Genomic DNA, 21,004 nt, shown 5'->3' with positions numbered 1-21,004 from the left:
TAATCATGATTTAACTACGTCAAGACTAAAACATCAACTGCCAAGATACTGCACTTTTTCGCAACTTGTAATACGTTGTACAAGTCTAAACTTACCCCTTCAAACTCCTCTTTCTTGACGCTGAAAAGCCTTGGGAAGTTGACGTCGTCTTTTTTTTTTTTTTTCTTTGGTGGTGGGGGGGGGGGGGGGATTCGCAGCGTGCATTAACCCCATGACATTAAATAAACCAATCAAAAGGCTCTGGAGGTTTGTACAGCCCACCTGGAGCTGAAGTCCCACCCATTTGGAGCTGGCCCGCCCATTTGGAGCTGGCTCCGACCTCCGTTTATACCCATCTCACCAATGACGTAAACCCTCCAGTGTGTCACAGGAAATGACGTGAGCTGCCCTTGGTTAGCTTGACAGCGCGTGCTGCACTGAGAGGCTAGCAGGCTAACACTGAGCATGTAAAATAAATCAATTATTCTCCGTTCACGTCTTTGCACGGTAAGAATGCTGAACTGTATACATGCCTTTCCCTTATCGTTATTAGTTTTTAATCTTTAGATTTGTTATATTATAAAGCGTATATTTGCATCTTTGGCTGTAACAGTTAGCTCATCATAAATGGGCCATTCTACAACTGCTGTCCCACAACAAAAAAACACATTTAAAAAGCGTATTCAAATCTTAGATATTTACTAAGATCCTTCTATTATCTATTGAAAAATACTATAATATTTAAAATATCACTAAGCTTAATATAGAACCTGTAAAACGATGTATTGGGTACTTTCAACTTTATTAAATTGAAGTCATTTTTTTTTCTTTGTTCTTTTTAAACATATAAACAAGCTCAAAACAAATATTTATTAAAATGAATTCTTTGTAAATTAAATAAAAAAGTCTCCTGCATTTTCCATGTCACTACCGAAACAGTGTATGTTTTAGTCCTTTGGCTGAGACTAAAATGAACTACACTCCTACATTTATGATCAGGACATATTCGTACAGGGGAGTAGATATAGACCCCATCATTTTGAGCTAAATTTGTTCAGAAGTCTGAAAAATGTGTGTGTAAATCTAATGAGCATAACTACCGAACACCTTTTTCCTGCAGTTAGGCACACTTTTTTGGAGAGTTATTGTTATAATACAATTTTTATGAATTTACAACTGATCAGAACCGTGCTAGTTAACCATGTGCTGATTAGCATCTTTGAGATCAAAAGTATCTAAAGTTTTGGTAGTGACATCTTTGTTTTTGTTTTTTTCTGGGGGGGTTGTTATCCCATAAAATTGTCACCACCGAAACAGCCAGGACCGAAACATGTCATTGTTTCAGGAGTGACGAAAGGGAACACACAATCGTCATATTTGGGGGAAATTTTTGTATTTTTAAACTTAAATTTTTGTATGCAAGTTAAAATTCTGTAATGTGATGTGTTCACTACCAAAGCATTACTGTCACTACTGAAACATGGGATGCTTTGTCAAGTATACTGAATTATCAACTAAGGTGATATGACTTGGTTCAATGTAAATTCAAACGAATGAATCCTTAACTTTAAAATCAGTATGATCAACTTTTGCCTTTTACAAAGAAAAATTTGATAAAAAAATACAACAAATCTCATAAATTAAACTTGAAATATTGTTAAAAATACAATTATTGATTTACCTCTGAAAAAATGTAAATAGCAAAAAAATGCAATGTAGATGTAAGCGAACTCTTAACAGGTCAATAATATAACTGAAATAATAATTAAATTATTATTACTGTGTTTCAGTGGTGACAAATTTGTGGAGAGGACAAATATTCCAAAACATTCTGAAAATACAATATGAGAATTAACTTCACAGTTACTATAAATGTTACCTTGGATATTATACAATTTGCGTACACAAATTATTATTATTTTTATATGTACATATATGCGTATATATCTGCGTGTGTGTGTATATATATATATTTATTTATTAGTAGAGTAAAAGCATGTACAATGCATGGGTGTGTATGATTTATGTACCTACTCTACCCTTCTTTGTAAGGTTTTGTCCGATAAAATGCCTCTACACAAGTATCCACCAAAAATCTGGGAAGTCCTGAAGCTGCAGAAGGGCATCTACGCCCGTTTACCCCAGCACTACCTGCGTTCTCTGCAGGACACCACCCCTCCTACTCCTGTGCACTGGAAACCACTGGGTGTCAAATACAGACTCAGTCCTAAAACTGGACACAGAGAGCGAGTACAGGATGTGCCTGTCCCTGTTTATTATCCGCCTGAATCACAGAGCGGACTCTGGGGGGGAGAAGGCTGGATATCTGGCTTCAGATATGCCAAAGATGACAAGGTAATATTGTACGACAGTAATGCTGACTATTGATTTGAATAGTGGATAAATCTGAATGTTTTCTGAAGACGACATCTCATAATGCAATATGTACTTGTCACACCAGCTTTCTACAAGACTGCGCAAAACCTGGAAGCCGCAGCTGTTTAACAGAGAGCTGTACAGTGAGATCCTCGACCAAAAGTTTACTGTAACAGTCACCGCTCGCACACTGGACCTTATTGACGCTGCTTTTGGCTTTGACTTCTACATTCTGAAGGTGAGGCTTATCTGGGGAGCAGTCCTCAAAAGTTTGTTTACTATAAAATTTTAATTTTAATTTAATTTTTTTATTTTTTGAGAGGTCCTCAGAAAAAAAGTTTTTTTTCAATGTGTTTTATCATTTTACATCATAAAATATCATTAGTAAGTCTTATTATTTTACAAAACTATACATATATATATATATATATATATATATATATATATATATATATATATAGATAGATAGATAGATAGATAGATAGATAGATAGATAGATATATAGATAGATATATATATATATATATATATATATATATATATATATATATATATATATATATATATATAGATAGATAGATATTTTTTTTATATTCATGTATCTTGCATAAAATTTAAGTCCTCGGCTATTAATGTTTTATTATTTTGTATGAATTTAAATAGTTTTATATTATAATGTTGTTTGTATAGAGATATATATATATATATATATATATATATATATATATATATATATATATATATATATATATATACATAAGTAAAAATTGATAGCCTGAATGCACTGTAAGTCGTTTTGGATAAAAGTGTCTGCTAAATGCATGAATTTAATTTAATTTAATTTTTAATTTAATTTAATTATTACATTGTTGTGTAAAATGTAATTTACTAAATATAGAATACATTTAATATTCTTATGTATAAAGGGTCACTCGCTTCAGTGTATTGTAACCATTAATATAAAAATAAATATTTGTAATTTATACGAAAAAATCTTATAGCAAAATGTGGTCCATATATGTTGTGTATCTCTTTTAAAGCAGACCCCAAAACAAGATTTGAACTCCAAGTTTGGAATGGATCTAAAACGTGCAATGCTGTTACGTCTGGCCCGGAAAGACACAGATTTGTACCCCGATGATCCGTCTCGCAGGGAAAAAGTCTACAACCGCTACAAAGTGAGATGAGTTTATTTATTATGTGGTTCTGTATGTATATTTGCAGCCATATGTTGTTGATGATCCTCCTGTGTGTTTTCTTCCTTTCTCTCAATTCTTACAAGCAGCAGTTTGAGATCCCGGAGGAGGAGGCTGAATGGGTCGGCTTGAGTCTAGAGGAAGCCGTAGAGAAACAGAGGCTACTGGAAAAGAAGGTGAATATGAAAGATGGTCACTGCATGTCCGATCGCTGTCTGATCAGTTAAATAATACTCCGTTTTCTCGTTCTCAGGATCCAGAGCCTCTTCACCACAGTTTGGTGAAGAAGCTTGTGGAGGAGCTCACCATTAAGAAGCTCTCAGAGCCTCAGATTGTTGAGAAAAAATGACCTGTTCTCTTCTCTTCCATCCTCCATGTCAGTCACACAGTCTGAAGAGTAAACAATAATGTATTTATTTTGGACTAACATCACCAACAACGTGCTTATTTTCTGTACATATGGCATTTTTATTTCATAATAAATTGCATCAGCTAATCTGACTGGAATTTCCTTATTTTCTGGCTGTTTGGAAACCGGAATGTCCTACTAACATTAGTTCCCATTCCGTTATCCTTTAGAAACCAAATCTGGACTTTCTAGGAATGTTCTCTAATGTTCTCAGAATTTCAGAAAAGGTTCATTATAGATTTTTTTATTTATAACTATCAGAACTTTCCCGGAAGGTTCTGGCTGTGGGAATTATAAATTGTTAGCTTGATGCAGCATGTAATGAGGATGTTAATTATTACGATTTACAAATTGAGATGGTTTTATTTCCCATAGTGCTTTTTTTTTTTTTGTAGTAAACTTTATAATGTATTGTATGTTATAGAAAAAAAAAATTCAGAATCATGAATTCACATTGCAAAATAATTAAAGCAAGTAGTTTTTTAGGAGTTCAGATGTGCCTTCCTTTTGGCACCATACAGTCCCATTGCACAATACTGGACTTTCTTTGAGGCTTTACAGCATTGCAACACACACACACACACACATACAGAGAGAGAGATGTTGTCCACATTGTCATCTTGAGTCATGTGAACCGAGGTGTGAAATCACTTCTCACGGGAGCCACACACACACACACACACACACATAAAAATAACTTTTAAAGTAACTGAAATTAGGCTAGTTGGTAATAATGAAAGCTTGAATAAAATAACTTAAAGCAACAATTTAAGCATAATTCTTAAAATCTGACGAAAGACTGGAAGTCGATCTGTCAGAGATTGTGGCATGTTGAATGCGTGTAGCGACAGCTCTGAACTCTATATATAGTATCACAGAAGTGCAACAAAGCACAACAATAGCTGTAGTGAATGAGGAAGTGACTGATTCCCCTGTAGCTCTTAAATACAAAAACATAAATGGCATAAAATCAAGGTTTGAATTCCTTTCAGACCGATGGACATTTGAAATGACTTTAAATAAACGAACAATTGTGCTTCATTGTTTTATTGCTGAAGAGTGTTGAACCTTCTCCTGTGCTCTACTGTACATACGCGAATTTATTTTCCTTCAGTCTGAGGTTTCATTGCACTTTTGGGCATGAAAGAGCTTTTATATTTGCTACAGTATAAACTTATTTTATTAAAAACAATCAAGCCCTGCTCATTTAAAAAAGTAACGCAAAAGTAGTGTAACGCATTATTTTTCATAAAAAGTAACTAAGTAATGTAATTAATTATTTTTTAGGGAGTAACGCGTTATTGTAATACATTATTTTTAAAGGAACTTTCCCCAACACTGGAGCCATGACAGGAATTATGAATTAGCTGGTGACTAATGAAGAACACTAAGGGAAGACAGAATTTAGTCATTTTCCAGAACACGTGATTTTAATATCGACAGCAACAACACACGATAAGAAGCAGAATGGGATGATATTTGAATGCAATTAAATGATTTTTACACAGCACATTAAAAATTCACAGCAGTATTACAGACATTATATGTGTATACATGAACAAAATGCTTTCTAATGGTTATGATCGTGAACCAAGCTTCCTTCAAACATTGATATGACAGATAAAAGTCACTAAAATCCTTTTGCCACTGACTCAACTACATCCATTTCAGTTTCCCATAACCTCACATCATGGCCAGGCGTGACAGGTCAAGTTTCCAGGATAAATAAAATCCTGTGCAAAGTAGCCAATCTGAACTTGTTTAATATACAACTTAAGACCAATGAGATTTCTTTGTGGGTGGGGCTCAAATCCAAATTTCACTATGATAACACTATAAAATGTGTTAATTAATGTACTTTAAATTGCATAAACATATTACCAAGGCCAAAGAAATTAAAAATTTCCACTTAATTTGCAATTCAGTTAGAATTTGGTTAGCAAGCTTAGAAGCCATTCACACAGATTTCCTAGTGTTTAAAAACACGAGACACAGGCAGTAGAATGAAAAAACTAAATCAAAAGCACAAGGACTAGAGACGCGATTTAAAAAGAGGAACTCTTTTAACTCAAGTTTTAAAAAAAACATTATGTCATGCACAAGACACAAGTGCAACAGATCAAACACATCCGTCTTGTGCATGATAAAATAGAAAGACAATGGAAAAGCGTCACAGTGAAGTTGAAGAACGTGTTATGTGTGAACAGCTCCTAAAAGCCTGGTTAACCAAATGTCACAATAACGCACTATTTGTATTATTTCTTTAATCAGAAGTTACAAACTTCCACCAGCGGGCAGAGAATTCAATGCAGGATTTTATTGTTGTCGATTAGATGGCTTCTACCATTTTGTCACACCTAGCTTGATCATGGTATCAGATTGGTATGAATGAATCCAACTATGTTTTATGAATTATGTTTAAACGTCTGATTTTCTCCCCTTAATGCTGTGAACTGTAATCCCTCTATGGATGAACTATTCCGAAATGTTGTGTTATATAACACTTAAATATGAAGTGAATTTGGGTCTGGGACCATCTACACAATACTAATAGGTTCTGCTCTGAAACCCACACAATAAATTAGCGAATGCATGACGGATCACATTTCAGAACTGGCACATCACAAGCAGTTGAGCAGCAGCTGTTGCTCCCTTTTTACTAAAGTACACAATGGCTACATCTTTTCTACTTTTCATTTGCCTCAGTGTCTTGTCCATCTATAAGACCAGCGGCTGAGCAGGTTATTTACTTCATTAGTATGTTCATACTACCAAACAGGAAGTCAGATAGTGCCAGATGAACAGGTTTGGCAGTCAACAGCAAGTTTGACTTCTGAAGTCAGTGTCTTTTCCTAGTCCAGAATTATTTTACAGTCAACATTGACTGTAAGTACAAAGTCCCAGTGGCATTCAGTGGTCCAGGTTGTTCTCGTTCTTCACAGAGGAGAAAATGAGGCCGTCGATGTTCTCCAGATCTGCTGGATAGACCTGATTCTCATTCACCATCTGACTGAAGTGCACGTCGTTTATAGACGACATGTTCATCATCGGTTGGTTGACGTTCAATTTCATATCTGTGCTATCTAACCCAAAGTTGAGATCGCTGGGAAAAAACAACTGATTAAGAAGCTGGTCTGAACCTGGCTGAGCCAAGCATTTGCTAATGCCTTGGAGGACAGTATCTAAAGTGTCCTGGTCCATGCTAACACAACCGTCCTCTTGTTTGAAGTCTTCATTATAATGGATTCCCTCCATAACCTGGGATGGCACGTGGGCGCCCGCATCCATAACAGGGACTGCCATGGAAGCACCCGGAATGTTAAAATCGGGAGTGTTGTAGAATGGGTTTTCAAAATGCTGTGGCATGCTGAGTTCATTCACAGTGTCTTGATCTGAGAGAAGAGGGATTTTACTTAATTAATGTAGTCAAAGTTTGATAGAATATTAAGGTCTTTTTAATTTACAAACATCCTTACTTTGAGGAACGCTGCATGGCTCGCTGAACTTGACATCAGATTTCATTTTCCTCTTGCGGTTCACTTCGTAGGGATCTGCAGATCAAAAGAGCCACTCAGATTAACCTTCCTTTCATGTTACAGGGTGACAGAAGCAATGTGATGGGGCTGACTAAAAAGGCACTGATTGCAACAGAATGGTTTGTGTTCGGTGACAACAGAAGACCTATTATAAAGCATCAGTTTCCTCATGCATACTTTCAGTTTAAACGATTATAATGCTGCCATTTATAATGAAAAACTGACATGGTGACACACCCTCTTTTTATAATATTTTAGAAACTAGCAAGAGAAAAGCTGATTCATTTCTAGGATGTGAGGCGTTTTGCTTCAGTTAACCGTTCTACTGGTCTTCTTTTGTATGAAATCACTTTTAAACTCAAGAGACCTGAAAGTGACACATATTTAACATTTTTGGGACCATTACACCTTTTTTATTTATGTATTTCTATACTTTTCTTCAGGAAGGATGCACTAAATGGCTTATAAATGTTGATAAAGAATCAAGACTTTTAAATTTGTGTTTGAAATGCTGTTCTTTTGAACTTTAAAGATTCCTGGAATAAATGCATTGTGCAAATCAAGCATATACTAATATGATTTCTGAAGGATCACGTGACACTTAAGATTGGAGTAATGACGCTGAAAATTCAACTTTGCCATCACAGGAATAAACAGTATTTTAAAATATATTAAAATATAGTTATTTTACTTATTATTTAATGCTCTCAAAAGTCTGACACCAAATTTTTGAATGGATAGATATAGTATACTCATTGTAGACGACTTATATAATTACTTCTTTTATACACTATAATCCTTTCATCTATCTATTCTTCAAACTGCCTCTCTAATAACATAATATTTGATTCATTTAAGATTTATAATATTTGTATCCTTTGATTTTAGAGTGAAATAAACCCCAGATATTCCCTGACATCTGTCACCTTATGTTATCTAATAATCTTGTCTTTATGGGGTCTGATAACTCACCTGCGTTGTCTGGAACATACGTGAAATTGACCGGCTCGCTGTCCATCCGGTCAGAGATGCGGCGTAGACACACGCTGACCTCCACCTCCTCGGTTATGTTCTGCTCCCTGAAGGGTGGGGACTTGAAGACGATGGCGATTTGTCTATGGACATCCGTCTGAGCAAACTCCGCCTTGGCCTCCCAGTCGTCCTTGCTGAAGATTATCTCAATGTCATCTATGGAGTTTCCAGATACACACATGAGTTATTTCAGCCCAGCTGTATTGGCAAAATGAGATGCTGTGAACTAAATAGGAGTCCAGTTACCTTTCTGCACTTTGTCACAGAGCATGTAAATTTCAGTCTTTCCTGTGCAGGGGCCTCTGACAACATTAAGCCGATTGATCTTCAGCTCTGCTGTTGTGGTCGCCTCTATTCAGACAAATAGAAACAATCCAAACATTATCTACCAGGACTCTGTGTACTTGAGTAGAGTAAGTTTCTGGCCCAACATATATCTTGCTCTTACTCTTGTCATAAATGGGGCTGGAAACCACAGGGGCGAGGGGAATTCGGTCGCCATCCTTTCGTTCCAGCTCACACTGAAAACACAGTCTCACCACGTTCATATCCATGTCCTCGATGCTCTTAGAGTGACCCGCTGGTGGAGAACAAGCCAAAAACATTCAACAAATGCCCATACTCTGCTACAGTGGAAGAGTATTAATAAGAACCTGCTACAAAACCTAATGCGCTACTTATGGAGGAATCATAGGTTTTCAAAGACTTCAGAACAGAGTCATTCGGTCTGCAATATCATTCAACAACTCACTGTTAAACGGATCGATATTCTTATTCCGCCTCTTCTGCAGTGAGGCATCAAGTTCCTTCCTCCGCACACATTGGATGCCCAGATTCGCAAAGCTGGAAAACACCAACACACTCAGGCAGGAAATAACATTTTTACTCTCCGATCATGTTCTACTGACCATACTGTCCCATATTGCCCAAAACATTGACGTTGTCAGAAACAAACCTGTGTCGACGAGCACTGTGGGGATTGATGTGGATGACACAGATGCCATCCGCACAGTCTTTCCCGACTAAGCAGTGTGGATGTGGGCGATACGGGATGTCTTTCGTCACAAGAGACACGGTGACCATCACTTTCTTGATATTATCAATGGGGCCTTGAATCTAAAACAGGTGAAAAGACAAAATACAGTTTTACTTTTGTTTTCTTAACACTGCTGAATTGGTTCTTTGTGGTTGCATTCTTTGTGGTTGAACATGTTTGTTTGTGTGCCCACACGTCGCACACCTCCCCAGGGAACTTTCATTTTTAACTGCAATTAAAAGTTTGAGTTGATGGGGGATGCCCCACTGTTATGGGATAGTCGGTGCATTCCAGACACGCCCACTCTAAGGAGGGCAAATCAATATGTAATTCATGTAAGTGGAAAAATATGACACAATGGAAATGAAATGAGAGTTTCACAAGGTTTAACTGATGAACATTTCTTAACCCTACTGTTTTAACAACACTGATTTCTATGGCATCTAAAAACGTGAATTGAAACATGAATAAAACTGGGGGTTTGTTCTCCTATAGTATGAGCTCCATTTTCTTCTATATCATACTATATGAGCCAGAAAAGCCTGATATATCAAGTATGATACTCAACAAGAAAACACATAACTATTTTTTTTTACTTTTTTAAAGACTCATTTTAAAAAGGAAGCGTTTTAGAGAGTTACATTAGTTAACTTCTAAAAATAGACGTTGACTCATTCATTAGCATCCATCCCAAACCTTCTTCCTCTGACTCACTTCAATGGCAGGCAGAGTCTTGCTGGAGTCAGTGCTGGAGGCTCCAAGTATGCTGCCCGCGGATCGTCCCTCACACTCATAGCGAAATCGCATGCCGCGCTCCTTTGGCTGCTCCACCACCACCAGCTCTGGCTTTTCCAGGAAGCGCTCCAGATGTTCTGTCCCAGTCTGTGGAGGATGAAGTCTGTGTTGCGCTACAGATGACTGTCCACGTCGCTGAGATGCCACTTTTTGGCCTCGTATGGAATGCATTGGTGCCATACCATCAATGTGCGCCGTTGGGGTCTGGTCAAGGATGTATGGGTTCTGTGAAAAGGGAGATGATAAATGAAGAAAATAAATGGTGCTTATCTGTAGAAAAGTTCATTGGTATACAGTTATACAGTACAAATATTTCTGAATCACTTTTAGCAAATGTTATACATTATCTATAGTGTCCTGAAGGTTTCCAGGGTGTTGATAAAGTGTTTTGACAGATTTTTAGCACATCCATCGTTCAATTGCATGGTTGCCAAAGTTGTGCTATGTGCTATGTTCTAAAGAGTTTTTAACAGAAAAATAACAAAGATGACTATAACAATAACTTTATTAATGTCCAAATAAATGCACGATTAGGCAATTTTTCGTAAGCATGTGTTGCCGCTTTGTTGTGTGCCACTTTAATTGATGTAGCTCTTTAAAGTCGGGTGAATTTTTATTAGCTTCATTGTTGTTGTTTATTAAAAAAAGTGATTCCAAAAAGTGATCCTAATGATATAATTCCCCTAGTTCATTACTGGCATAGTTATCAATATAGTTATAGAATGAATATTAAAACTTTGGCAGCTGGATTTTCAGATAACAAATAAATGAACAAATAATTGAATAGAGCAAGAGACAAAATATTTCATCAAAAAGATAAATGAAGCTCCGCCAAAAGGGTTTACATGTTTAAGTTTTTTTTTTAAAGGCATGCCAGTCACTGAATCATTTATTTTCCAACCCCCATGTAATGAAGCAGCAACACCAAGAATTCAGAAAACCACATTAGCTTGTTTTATTACTACACTGGAATCACACGTTCCCTCTCTGACTTTCCAGTATTTGAAATCATTAATGGTAAGACAAACGATTCATCTTCAGCTCACTCTCTGCATTAAAATCTATGCCACCACAAAAAAAAAAAAAAAAAAAAAACAGCAAGAGAGAAAGAGAAAGTGAGCGTGTGGTAAAAGAGGGAGAAAGAGAGTGAGTAACAGTTTGTTTGACACATGAAGATATTGAACACAAAGAGCACAATTATAATAACAGAGGAATAAAAAGTATCAGAATGTTGCATTTTTGAGAAGACAACAGACAAACACCAAGTCTGGACATGCCTGAGGATGGACTCAGATCGCTTACACAAAGAGCCGCTGAGAAGAGCCAGAAGAAGCATGGTGAAGAAACAGGAAGCTCACATCACTGGACGAAATATCAGCCAATGAGAAAGAGAGAAGCAGAGAGGAGGGTATGTGCCTGACTCTCTTTTGTATAGGGGAGAGAATGCCAACTGAACGTAGGCATCGAATTACAATCACCCTTCTGAGAGTAAAAAAAAAAAAGCCTGATGTCATGAATAACAAGTTTCGATATCTACCAAAAAAAATAAAAAAAAACAAGTCTAGTGAGCTGTTAGAGCAAATACAATCAATATGCCACAGAATATGAGGCATCAATCTTGTCCATAGCACAAACAATGCAGGATGAGTTACACACCTAATAGCGTTAGTGTTAAAGGGACAATTTACCCCAAAATTAAAATTGTAATCTAAACATAAAATGACTTTCTGGAACACACAGGAAGATACTTAGAGAAATGTCTCTGTGTTTGGAAGTCAGTGGTCATCTGGTTACCAGCATTCTTCAATATATTCCTTTATGTTCCACAGAAGAAAGTCATTCATATAGGTTTGGAATGACATAATGTTGAGACGGTGAACTATCCTTTTAAGGGTTTCAGAAAGTATGTACAGTAATATTAGTAATGCCTGCCTGCTTTAGCAGCTGATACAACAACTGCTCTTTTGGTTCAATTTAGTGTGACAGCAGAAAGACTCACATGTGGAGCTGTTCCTCTGGAGACCAGCACCGGTGCGCTTCTCCTGCCTCTAGACGGAGGACCAGCTGGCTGGACGTCCTGGTCCACCGGTGGAGGAGGAGGACCAGGGAGCGTTACGGTCCGCTCTTTAACCGTTTTCTCCGTGAGGTACTCATCTATAATATCTGAGGGACAGTTTTAATCAATATAAACAAGAGCTCTTGTTAAAGACATCACATTTTAAAATATACCCCCCCCCCCATCCCATGTAACACAAAATCAGATGTTAGGCAGAATGGCAGTATTGTGTACTTTCACTGCATGGAAAACAACATGGTGACTGCTGGACTGCACAACATCTCCTTTTGTGTTCCATGGGAAGCCACTGGGTTTAAAAGGTGACGAAATAATGACCAATGTTTTGTTGAATTATCCCTTAAAAACTATAAAACATGCAATGTATGAAAAAAGAAACAATGTGGACAACCAAGGTGACGTCACACCTGCACTCACCTAGATAAAGGTCTGCTGATGGGAGGCATGATGGGAGAAATAGAGAGAAAACCAGTTAAACATATGCGCATTTCCGGAAAACGAAACTGAAAGCAACTTTTTATTTGTTTATTGAACACAAAACGAGCAGTTGATGACAACGTCGTTTGATAAACGTGTCTGCGGCAGCTCGACTTCATTATCAGCTAATAAACAAATGCGCTAAAACGAGTCATGAAACATGATCATATGATAAACATACTTCTCAACACATACTAAACATCCTAAAATATATTTTTTTTTTTGCGACAGTAAAACAGGAAAGACTTTCGCGGGCCTGTATTATTGTTTCAACACAGGCCTGTAACTTTAGAAAACACCCACTTCTCTAAGAAAACAACTTAGTTTTGATGACCCCGTGGACTTTTGTGTCATAAAACGTAATATAAAGTGATGTGGTGAAATCTGCCGTTCGAGTTTAGTGCATAATGGGTACATAATGTATCGCTAAGGAGTAATGTGGAGCAAATATTCTTAAAACCTGCTGAATCAGAGACAACAGGGCCGAGGTGAACGAGTGAGAACTGTACTGACCTCCCGCTGTGCCGTTCCGAGCGCTCATGTTTCTCATTGCTGGGACGATGATGATGATGATGATGATGATGATGAAGAAGAAGAAAAAATATTTAAAGGAGTCTCTTGGTTCCTACACGCTCTTGTGTTGAATCGCAATCCTCCTAAACAGCGATCAGATCATCAGTCCCGCGTTATGGACTCATTTCCGGGTGCTTCGCCTGTTTTTTTTTTTTTTTGGAAACCTGAATTTAACGGAAGATTTTTTGAAAAATAAATCCCGAGATAAAATGCGAGACCGCTTAGCTGTTCCTCAGCCACTAGACGACTGTGACATGACAAACAGAAACACCTTCGCTGCGTATTTCTTCCACCCTTTTTTTTCTGGGTACTAGAGGTCTGATCGGGTGGGTGGAAATCCCCCTACGTCACAACTGGGGAAACCCCAAGATTCATCACCATGACAACGACTAACAACAGGTGAGTTTCAAGAAAGCGCAACAATAACAAGTAACTTACAAACACACAAACAGCCTAAAATAACCGATACGATGAAGTAATAATAGATAGTAATAAATAATTTCCATTATATAAAATCGAAATCGAATTAAAATGTACTACTGGATGTTTATTTGTGTATATATATATATATATATATATATATATATATATATATATATATATATATATAACAATTCTAATTATAATATTTTTATTTTATATAAGCTACACACACACATATACATATTAGGGCTGCTCGATTATGAAAAAAAAAAACATAATTGTCTATCCCTTGAAATCGTTATTGCGATTATTAATTACGATTAGCATTATTTGCATTGAATGGTTTATACCATTGTTTTTTTTTCCTCTTGGAACTGCATGCCGTATTTTTATATGAAAATAACTTAAGTGCTTTTCTATTAAGAGTATTAATCCACAAATGTAAAATATACATCGGACTGGTTTCTTCTTTAAATTATATTAAAAATAAAAATAAAATGATGAATGGTATTATAATGTTATACTAAAACATTGGGGGACTCAAGATAATACGTAGGGAAAAAAAATTAAAGCGTGCAGAATGACATTAGTCGACTTTGAACGATTATTTGCCACTTTGAATGATTACGTAATTATGGCATCCGTAATTGTAATCGCGATTAGAAATCTGATTAATTGTGCAGTCCTTATACATTTACCCATATAAACGGAGTACTTGTTTGGAGAGTGAGCGGTCTGAAATAGTCACGTGATCTCTAGTAAATGGGTGTAATGAGTGCACACCGAGCTGTTGGTTTCAGCATTGCGTCAGCCTTTGATAATACAGCATTAGTAAGGCAGAAAAGAGATTTACATCTGAGCCGCAAATCACTCGGGTGATTTACAGTACTGGTTAAACTACCTTGTTTTATTTAAAATGATGGCTTATGTAAATATGCCACCTACACACCGAGAGCACAGTTTCATAAACATACAAATTAAACGCCTGACATTTTGCCCGTGATAGTCATATGACGGACATGCATAAAACGAGCACGTGAATTCTCCCACGCGAAGCAGAGACCAAAATTTTGAAGACAGCTGTTTTGGGTTCACGTCACGGTTTGGGAATTTGGGCTGGAGTTTGGCACGCGCAGAAGCCCACGGTCGGCTACCACGTGCACTCCTACGCACTGCAGTACCAAAGACAACATTTTGATTGAGACGATTGTAATAAGTTCGCCGCCGTGCTAAACTTACAGCCGGTCATAGTCATTTACGGTCGGACTCACGGACCCTTCGCCTGTGGACAAGTGCGTAAAATATTAAGTGGACCTCGCACGCGCACAGCGAACTCCGGATTTAAAACCTGCGAATGCTTTAGTATCAGAAAAGGATGTTTATACGCTCGCAGATTTTGAGTGCTCTTTCAAACGATCAAGTAAATGCAATACTGTGACGCACCTGAGTGGAATCAGTGGCTCGTTCCATCCCTGGGGATGTTTTTATTCAGTCTGCTCTTGGACAGAAGTGTCAAAAACTGAGCAGCCTGTGCTGAGACCCAGATCAGCTCAATGAACTGAACTCTCCATTTTAATGTGAATTTGCTCCATATTGACCCTCCAGACTCACGAAATGTCTTGATGTCTTTAAGTTTTTTTATTATTATTATTATTATAATGTTTTGTAAGTTTAATTGTGTCACCTTTTGTTGTCAGAAGCAAAATTAATTTTAAATGTCAAAAGAACTTTAATTAAATGTTTTCTTGTTTAAAGTGGGCCTTTTCTGTGATTTGGAATATTTCTTAATAATATACAGGTATAATATGTAGTATAACGTAATAAATATTGCTTTGTGTACTATGAGGTGAACATTTGATTTTCAAATAAGAGTTTAACTTAAATTTATTAGTAAAAAGTTGTTAAAGTTGTTTTGTTCTGAAATAAGCACGTTTTAACCACAAAGTAACGAGCAAATCATTTGACAATTATGATGCATGATGACTAATTTTACATAAAGCAGGTAGCCTTAAAGGGGCCACCATATTGAACAGTTGAATATTACTCACTTTATCTCGGAAACTGCTTTGTTAATGGACCATCTTGACAGCAGAATAAATTAACTAATACAAATAGAGTGCAAAGAGAGCATTTCGTATGACATCGGTGACTGAAAACTTTTACGTGATACTGCATGTATGTCACCAGGTGTTAGTACACCAAATAAAACTAGATAGTAAAGTTTGTGGTCAAACTTTAAGTTGGCATGAAAAAGCCTAGCCAGAAAGATTGAAGTTAGCATGTGAATAGAAAGTGTCTAGCATGTCATTAGCAAGTGACTAGCATGTTGCCTACATTTCTAGCAAGTGAGTAGCATGTTGCAAGCATGATTAGCAAAGTTACTAACATGTTGCTAGCATGATTAGCAAGTGACTAGCATGTTGTAAGCATGATTAACAAGTGACTAGCATGTTGTTAGTAAGATTAGCAAGTGACTAGAATGCTGTTAACATTACTAGCAAGGGACTAACGTTGCTAACATGATTAGCAATGACTAGCATGTCTCTAACATGTTGTTAGCATGTTGCTAGCACGTCTCTAGCATGTTGTTAGCATGTCTGTAGAATGTTGCTAGCATGATTAGCAAGTGACTAGCATGATGCTAGTATGACTAGCATGTCTCTAGCATTTTGCTAGCATGACTAGCAAGTGTGATGGTAGTCTAAAACCAGCTAAAACCAGTTGGTTCAGTAAAAAAACAGCTAAGACCAGCGTGAAAGCAGCCAAAACCAATTTAAAACCACCAGCCAAAGAAACCGATCAGCTTAGGCTGGTTTTAGCTGTATTCTCAGTAGAGGGTTTTTCAGGTTTGCCATGGTAGTAGACAGCTAAAATACATTATTAGTCTTATAAAATTTTCACCCTCTCAATGAAAGTCTATGGGATTTTCGGTGGTTTTGATAGTCTGGTTTGATAGTCTGAAGGTCTGACCCGAGTTTGGTGGTTCTAGCTTGAAAGCTTTAGGAGGAGATACATTTTAAAATTTAGTATCAGAAGAAGTTTAAATAGGATTTCAGTAAGTTGCCTTTTCAAGCCAACTTAAATACCCAAGTGCATATTAAACATGATTACATTTGTGAATATTAAAACAGCTCTATAAAACTGGTGACTGTGTATCATCCAAAATTCTGCCAAAGCCTTGCAGAAATTATTTTTATGGTCCACGTTCTTCAAAGTTGTAAAAACACTACAAATAGGCAAATAATTCACAACGTGAGCTTTGTTTTTGTCCAACAAAATGTAAATCTGCTTTTGGTTTATACCAAAACCAACCTGTTCAAGCAATTTTAGTATTATTCAACACTATTTAATATTTAATATTATTTAAATATAAAAAAGTAATTACGTTAGCAAAAGTATTTGCATTGGAAACCACAAAACATTTGTCTTAAGGCAGAGATTCATGCTAAACCAGAGAAGCAAATATGCACTTCATATGGTGTAAACAAAACTTTAACTATTCCCTAGGTATTTATATATATGAAATGAGATCAATGTCACATCTTTTAAAAGCCAAATATACAAATTAACAACTCTTGAGACATGAATAAAACAATGTCAAAATTTGAACTGCACTTACGCTTTACTATAAACATGAGTGATTTAATTTTGGAACGTACCAAAAAAGAAAGCCCAATCAATTCAGAAGTACGGCACCAAAGAAAATTAGGACAAACCAGACATTTTATCTCACGCATCGGACTGTCAATGTGTTGCAGAACCAGGATGTGACTCATGGTGGTCCGGCCGTGGAGTGTGAATGTAATGGAACTAGCTCGCAGTGAGAAGACTGGCAATTCAGCTATTGCTAGACAAGTTGATGTCAGGATGATTAAGTTTTACAAGCGGAGATGCTATACAGTTTTAGGACACGTTAAAGAAAATTCAGAGGCTTAAGAGAAAAAAGAAATCATCATAGTTATTAATAATATTAATAATTATATATTAATACCTACAAGGCTGTTATTTCTTTATTTTTTGTTCAAGTTTGCAACATCAATTCTTGTTTTAAAAACACGGAAAGTCTCCGTCGCGCATGCGTAGCATTTGAACAGAATTGGCTTCTTTTTTTCTTGGCCACCTCCGTCCTACACTACACAAGGGCTTCCTGGTCCCCCTTCACACATGGAATGAACAGAAAATAAGTACACAGAATCAGGAGACCGGCGAGGCTGCATTTGGCCTCTTTTCCTCGCTCTTGTACTTCAAAAAACTAAAGGATATGTACTGCAATCGCCCTATTCACTCCAGCCAACAGGATTTAATTACGGACCACCTAACCCTTCAAATGATTAGTGTTACCAACCCAAAAATATACAAAACAGTACATCACATTTTACTTCACTTTGACTGCAAAAATATGGGAGACTGAAAAAGAATGATTTTAGGAAGTCAACATTAAATATTTTTCCCCCTGTGGATTCCACACAAAGGAGTAACGCTGAACTGAACTTTTTTTTTCCTGCAGTCTTTTACGTAATACCATGAATCCAGTTCCCTTCCCTGACAATTAAACATAAACTCAGCCTTGAAGATGCCTTATCACACCTTCACAAGACCAGAGGGCAAGGGAGGGGGTTGGAAGGGGTTAATCATTCTTCTTCTCCCCCTCTGGTTTATCTGTGATGGCAGCGGTTGTGTCGCCAGCTGCTGGCTGGCCTGGGCTGTCCTTGCTTTGCTGCACTCCGCTGGTCCCGAACTCATTCACACGGTTGGGATCCACTCTATAAATCCAGCGCTGGTACAGATAGATGAAGAACACCACATCTGTAGGGAAATAGTGGGACATCCAATTAACACTACTTATTGTTTAACATAACACTAAACTGAAGCAATCACATTGAGAAATCCAAAGTGTCGGAGGGAAACCTATAAGCACGCACCATCTCTGAGACAACCTATTCTGTACATCATTGGCATCTTGATGACAAAGGCAAACAAGTCATCTATGAAGGTATTCAGGGCCTTGTAGGTGAGCATCCTCCAGGGAAGATGGGCCACTGACTTCATCTTGTAGTTGATGAAGAGCTGCGGTGTCATTGTGATGAACCCTTTAGGAAAAACAAAGCATTTATCATTTGAATTATAGGCAAGTTGAATTTTTACAGTTGGACACTTCATAAGAACTAATGAAAAATATGTATGTGTGAAAAATGTTAAATCAGTGGGACGCCTGAACAACTAGTCAGTCTTGAGGAAATAACTAAACCACTTTTTAATGTCACATGCCAACAGAAAAATCCAATGCTCCTGATGGGAACACAGCTTTAATGGCAGTGCTCAAATATATTCAAAATAATACAATTTTAATTTCTAAAGGTTCAAGCAAAACATGAGGGACATTACTTTTTAGCAATGCATGAAACATTTAATGCCAAAAATGTATGAATTTAATACCCTCTGTTCTGATTTAAGCAAGGGTGAATTAAGACGTATGACCCACAGAAATCCTGATAAAAGCATCTGCCAACTGCATGAACGTAAAGTACAAACTAACTCGGAACATGGCAAAAAGCTACATCTGAGGATTAAGACTAAAAGTTTTCCTGTTAATTTCACTTTGAAACCCATTAAATATGAATGTGTCAACATGCATTCACACCCCTCAGGCTAATGAGTGGATTTCACACACGACAGCACGGTCTCTTATTCGATTTACAGAGCTGTAGAAAATCCTTCGGGCCTTGAAGGTGCAAAAGTGGAATTCCCCTTTGTGATCTTTTCCTCAAGCATCTAGTCACTAGTCACACAAGTTGCTACAGACTGAGCATTTTTGCGATTGTGAGAAATGCAGTTGAATGCAGCCATTAGAAAAGTAAAGTTATACTTACCGAAGGTTAACAAGAACCCATAAAGCATACTGAGCACCCAAGAGTACCAGCCTTTATGTTCCACATATAATAAGCTATAAACTGCATAGCACCCAAAGAGAGGGTACAACAGCCAGGACAGGTACTTAAACGCCATCTAGGGGGGAAAAGCAAAACAGACATTAATCGTAACACTGGTATAAATTATGTATATTTGATGAATCGCCTCTAAACTGCAGCTGGAAGATCTCTTACGTCATCATAGATTTTGGTTGAAGACTCCACATACGTGGACTTGTCTTTGAATGTCAATCGTGGGAAAATTCCAGCAATCCTGTTCTCTCTGTCCAGCTAGGAAAAGAAAACAAAAATCAACATCCAGATCCAAGAATTCAAGCCTAGCCGTTTAATTGAAGCGATTTAAAATGCCTGGCGGCGGCATCAACTCACCCTGACATCCATGACTTTGGTAATCTTCCAGAAGTCGATGAGCAGACCGATGAATACGCTGACCTGGACGACAAAGTTGGTCTCATTGTCCAGGATATAGAGCAGCACTACCAGAGACTGGAACACCCCGAATATGATGGAGCGCACAGAGAGCCCCTCCAGAGACTGACGGCTGTTCCAGAACTGGATATCTGCAGAGAAATTGATATGAACCCACAAGCCTCAGTCGATTACCACACACATACATCAGCATTCATTTACCATTCTTGAAGGCCAAGAACTCAAAAATGCTGTGGACGATGGAAACAACAATAGTCACTCCCAGGAGGTAGGGGTTGGTCTCAAGCAGAGCCACCTGTTGAGACAACAAGCAAGATACTTTTAAGCCAATTCTCAAAGAAGTTACTCTGCTTGTAGTTTTAACATTACATCATCTTATTAACATTCATGATCCAGGCTGAGAAGATTTTCTGCTTATTGGGATTCTTTCATGTCTGAACAGAAAATACAGGAGCAAACTATTTATACATATTGCACATTCAAGCTTTTAAAAAGCTCAAAGTGTGCACTACTGCCTCTGGGTACACTGCATCCTGGACACCAATATTTTGATTAATTAATATTTCATGAAAGATTAATTACCGTCTAGCTATTTGAAATTTCACTATGGAAATAAAGGGTAGGATCGTGACTTTTTGATAGTATTTCAGCACACTAGGAGTGTATATTAGCAGCAGTTTTGGCATCAGATACAGGTCTGGACCCGGAAATGGTTATGCATTATGACAACCAATCAACT

General features: G+C 37.2%; 4 protein-coding genes across 8 annotated transcripts in view; 2 read left to right on the top strand and 2 right to left on the bottom strand.

The window, feature by feature from the left end:
- The first annotated feature begins 344 nt into the window (after nucleotides 1-344).
- mrpl28 (mitochondrial ribosomal protein L28) lies at nucleotides 345-4,052 on the top strand. 4 transcript variants are annotated; one of them, XM_026226124.1, is made up of 6 exons: nucleotides 345-486; nucleotides 2,032-2,334; nucleotides 2,441-2,593; nucleotides 3,399-3,533; nucleotides 3,641-3,727; nucleotides 3,805-4,052. In XM_026226124.1, exons 2-6 carry the CDS (start codon nucleotides 2,047-2,049, stop codon nucleotides 3,898-3,900), a joined length of 759 nt encoding a protein of 252 aa, XP_026081909.1. In that variant the 5' UTR covers nucleotides 345-486; nucleotides 2,032-2,046; the 3' UTR covers nucleotides 3,901-4,052. The 4 variants fall into 4 exon arrangements, with proteins under 4 accessions (XP_026081909.1, XP_026081908.1, XP_026081907.1 ...); XM_026226123.1 differs by having other exon boundaries at nucleotides 3,638-3,727; XM_026226122.1 differs by having other exon boundaries at nucleotides 3,396-3,533.
- A 1,316-nt stretch (nucleotides 4,053-5,368) lies between these two features.
- Nucleotides 5,369-13,761, bottom strand: relb (v-rel avian reticuloendotheliosis viral oncogene homolog B). Of its 2 annotated transcripts, none has more exons than XM_026226114.1 (11): nucleotides 13,424-13,761; nucleotides 12,851-12,865; nucleotides 12,359-12,522; nucleotides 10,279-10,584; nucleotides 9,484-9,644; nucleotides 9,280-9,371; nucleotides 8,977-9,108; nucleotides 8,775-8,879; nucleotides 8,469-8,684; nucleotides 7,437-7,511; nucleotides 5,369-7,352 (listed from the first exon to the last, which is right to left on the bottom strand). In XM_026226114.1, exons 1-11 carry the CDS (start codon nucleotides 13,458-13,460, stop codon nucleotides 6,871-6,873), a joined length of 1,785 nt encoding a protein of 594 aa, XP_026081899.1. In that variant the 5' UTR covers nucleotides 13,461-13,761; the 3' UTR covers nucleotides 5,369-6,870. The 2 variants fall into 2 exon arrangements, with proteins under 2 accessions (XP_026081899.1, XP_026081900.1); XM_026226115.1 differs by having other exon boundaries at nucleotides 12,851-12,862.
- Nucleotides 13,750-21,004, top strand: part of LOC113058337 (uncharacterized) — a 21,839-nt gene continuing 14,584 nt past the window's right edge. Inside the window, exon 1 of the mRNA XM_026226119.1 lies at nucleotides 13,750-13,882. Within this exon, the coding sequence (XP_026081904.1) occupies nucleotides 13,863-13,882 (20 nt within the window). The 5' untranslated portion in view covers nucleotides 13,750-13,862. The remainder of the gene's footprint in view (nucleotides 13,883-21,004) is intronic.
- LOC113058333 (cleft lip and palate transmembrane protein 1 homolog) overlaps nucleotides 17,494-21,004 on the bottom strand; it is a 9,327-nt gene continuing 5,816 nt past the window's right edge. The window contains exons 9-14 of the mRNA XM_026226113.1: nucleotides 20,467-20,560; nucleotides 20,206-20,396; nucleotides 20,011-20,106; nucleotides 19,777-19,912; nucleotides 18,829-18,996; nucleotides 17,494-18,712 (exon numbers count right to left, since the gene is read on the bottom strand). Coding sequence (XP_026081898.1) covers nucleotides 18,534-18,712; nucleotides 18,829-18,996; nucleotides 19,777-19,912; nucleotides 20,011-20,106; nucleotides 20,206-20,396; nucleotides 20,467-20,560 — 864 coding nt within the window. The 3' untranslated portion in view covers nucleotides 17,494-18,533. The remainder of the gene's footprint in view (nucleotides 18,713-18,828; nucleotides 18,997-19,776; nucleotides 19,913-20,010; nucleotides 20,107-20,205; nucleotides 20,397-20,466; nucleotides 20,561-21,004) is intronic.

Source organism: Carassius auratus, chromosome 40, assembly GCF_003368295.1.
Source record: "Carassius auratus strain Wakin chromosome 40, ASM336829v1, whole genome shotgun sequence".
In the NCBI taxonomy this organism is placed as follows: Eukaryota; Metazoa; Chordata; class Actinopteri; order Cypriniformes; family Cyprinidae; genus Carassius; species Carassius auratus.
Note: the sequence above shows the minus strand (reverse complement) of the source record. Positions and strands in the feature narration are given on the sequence as shown.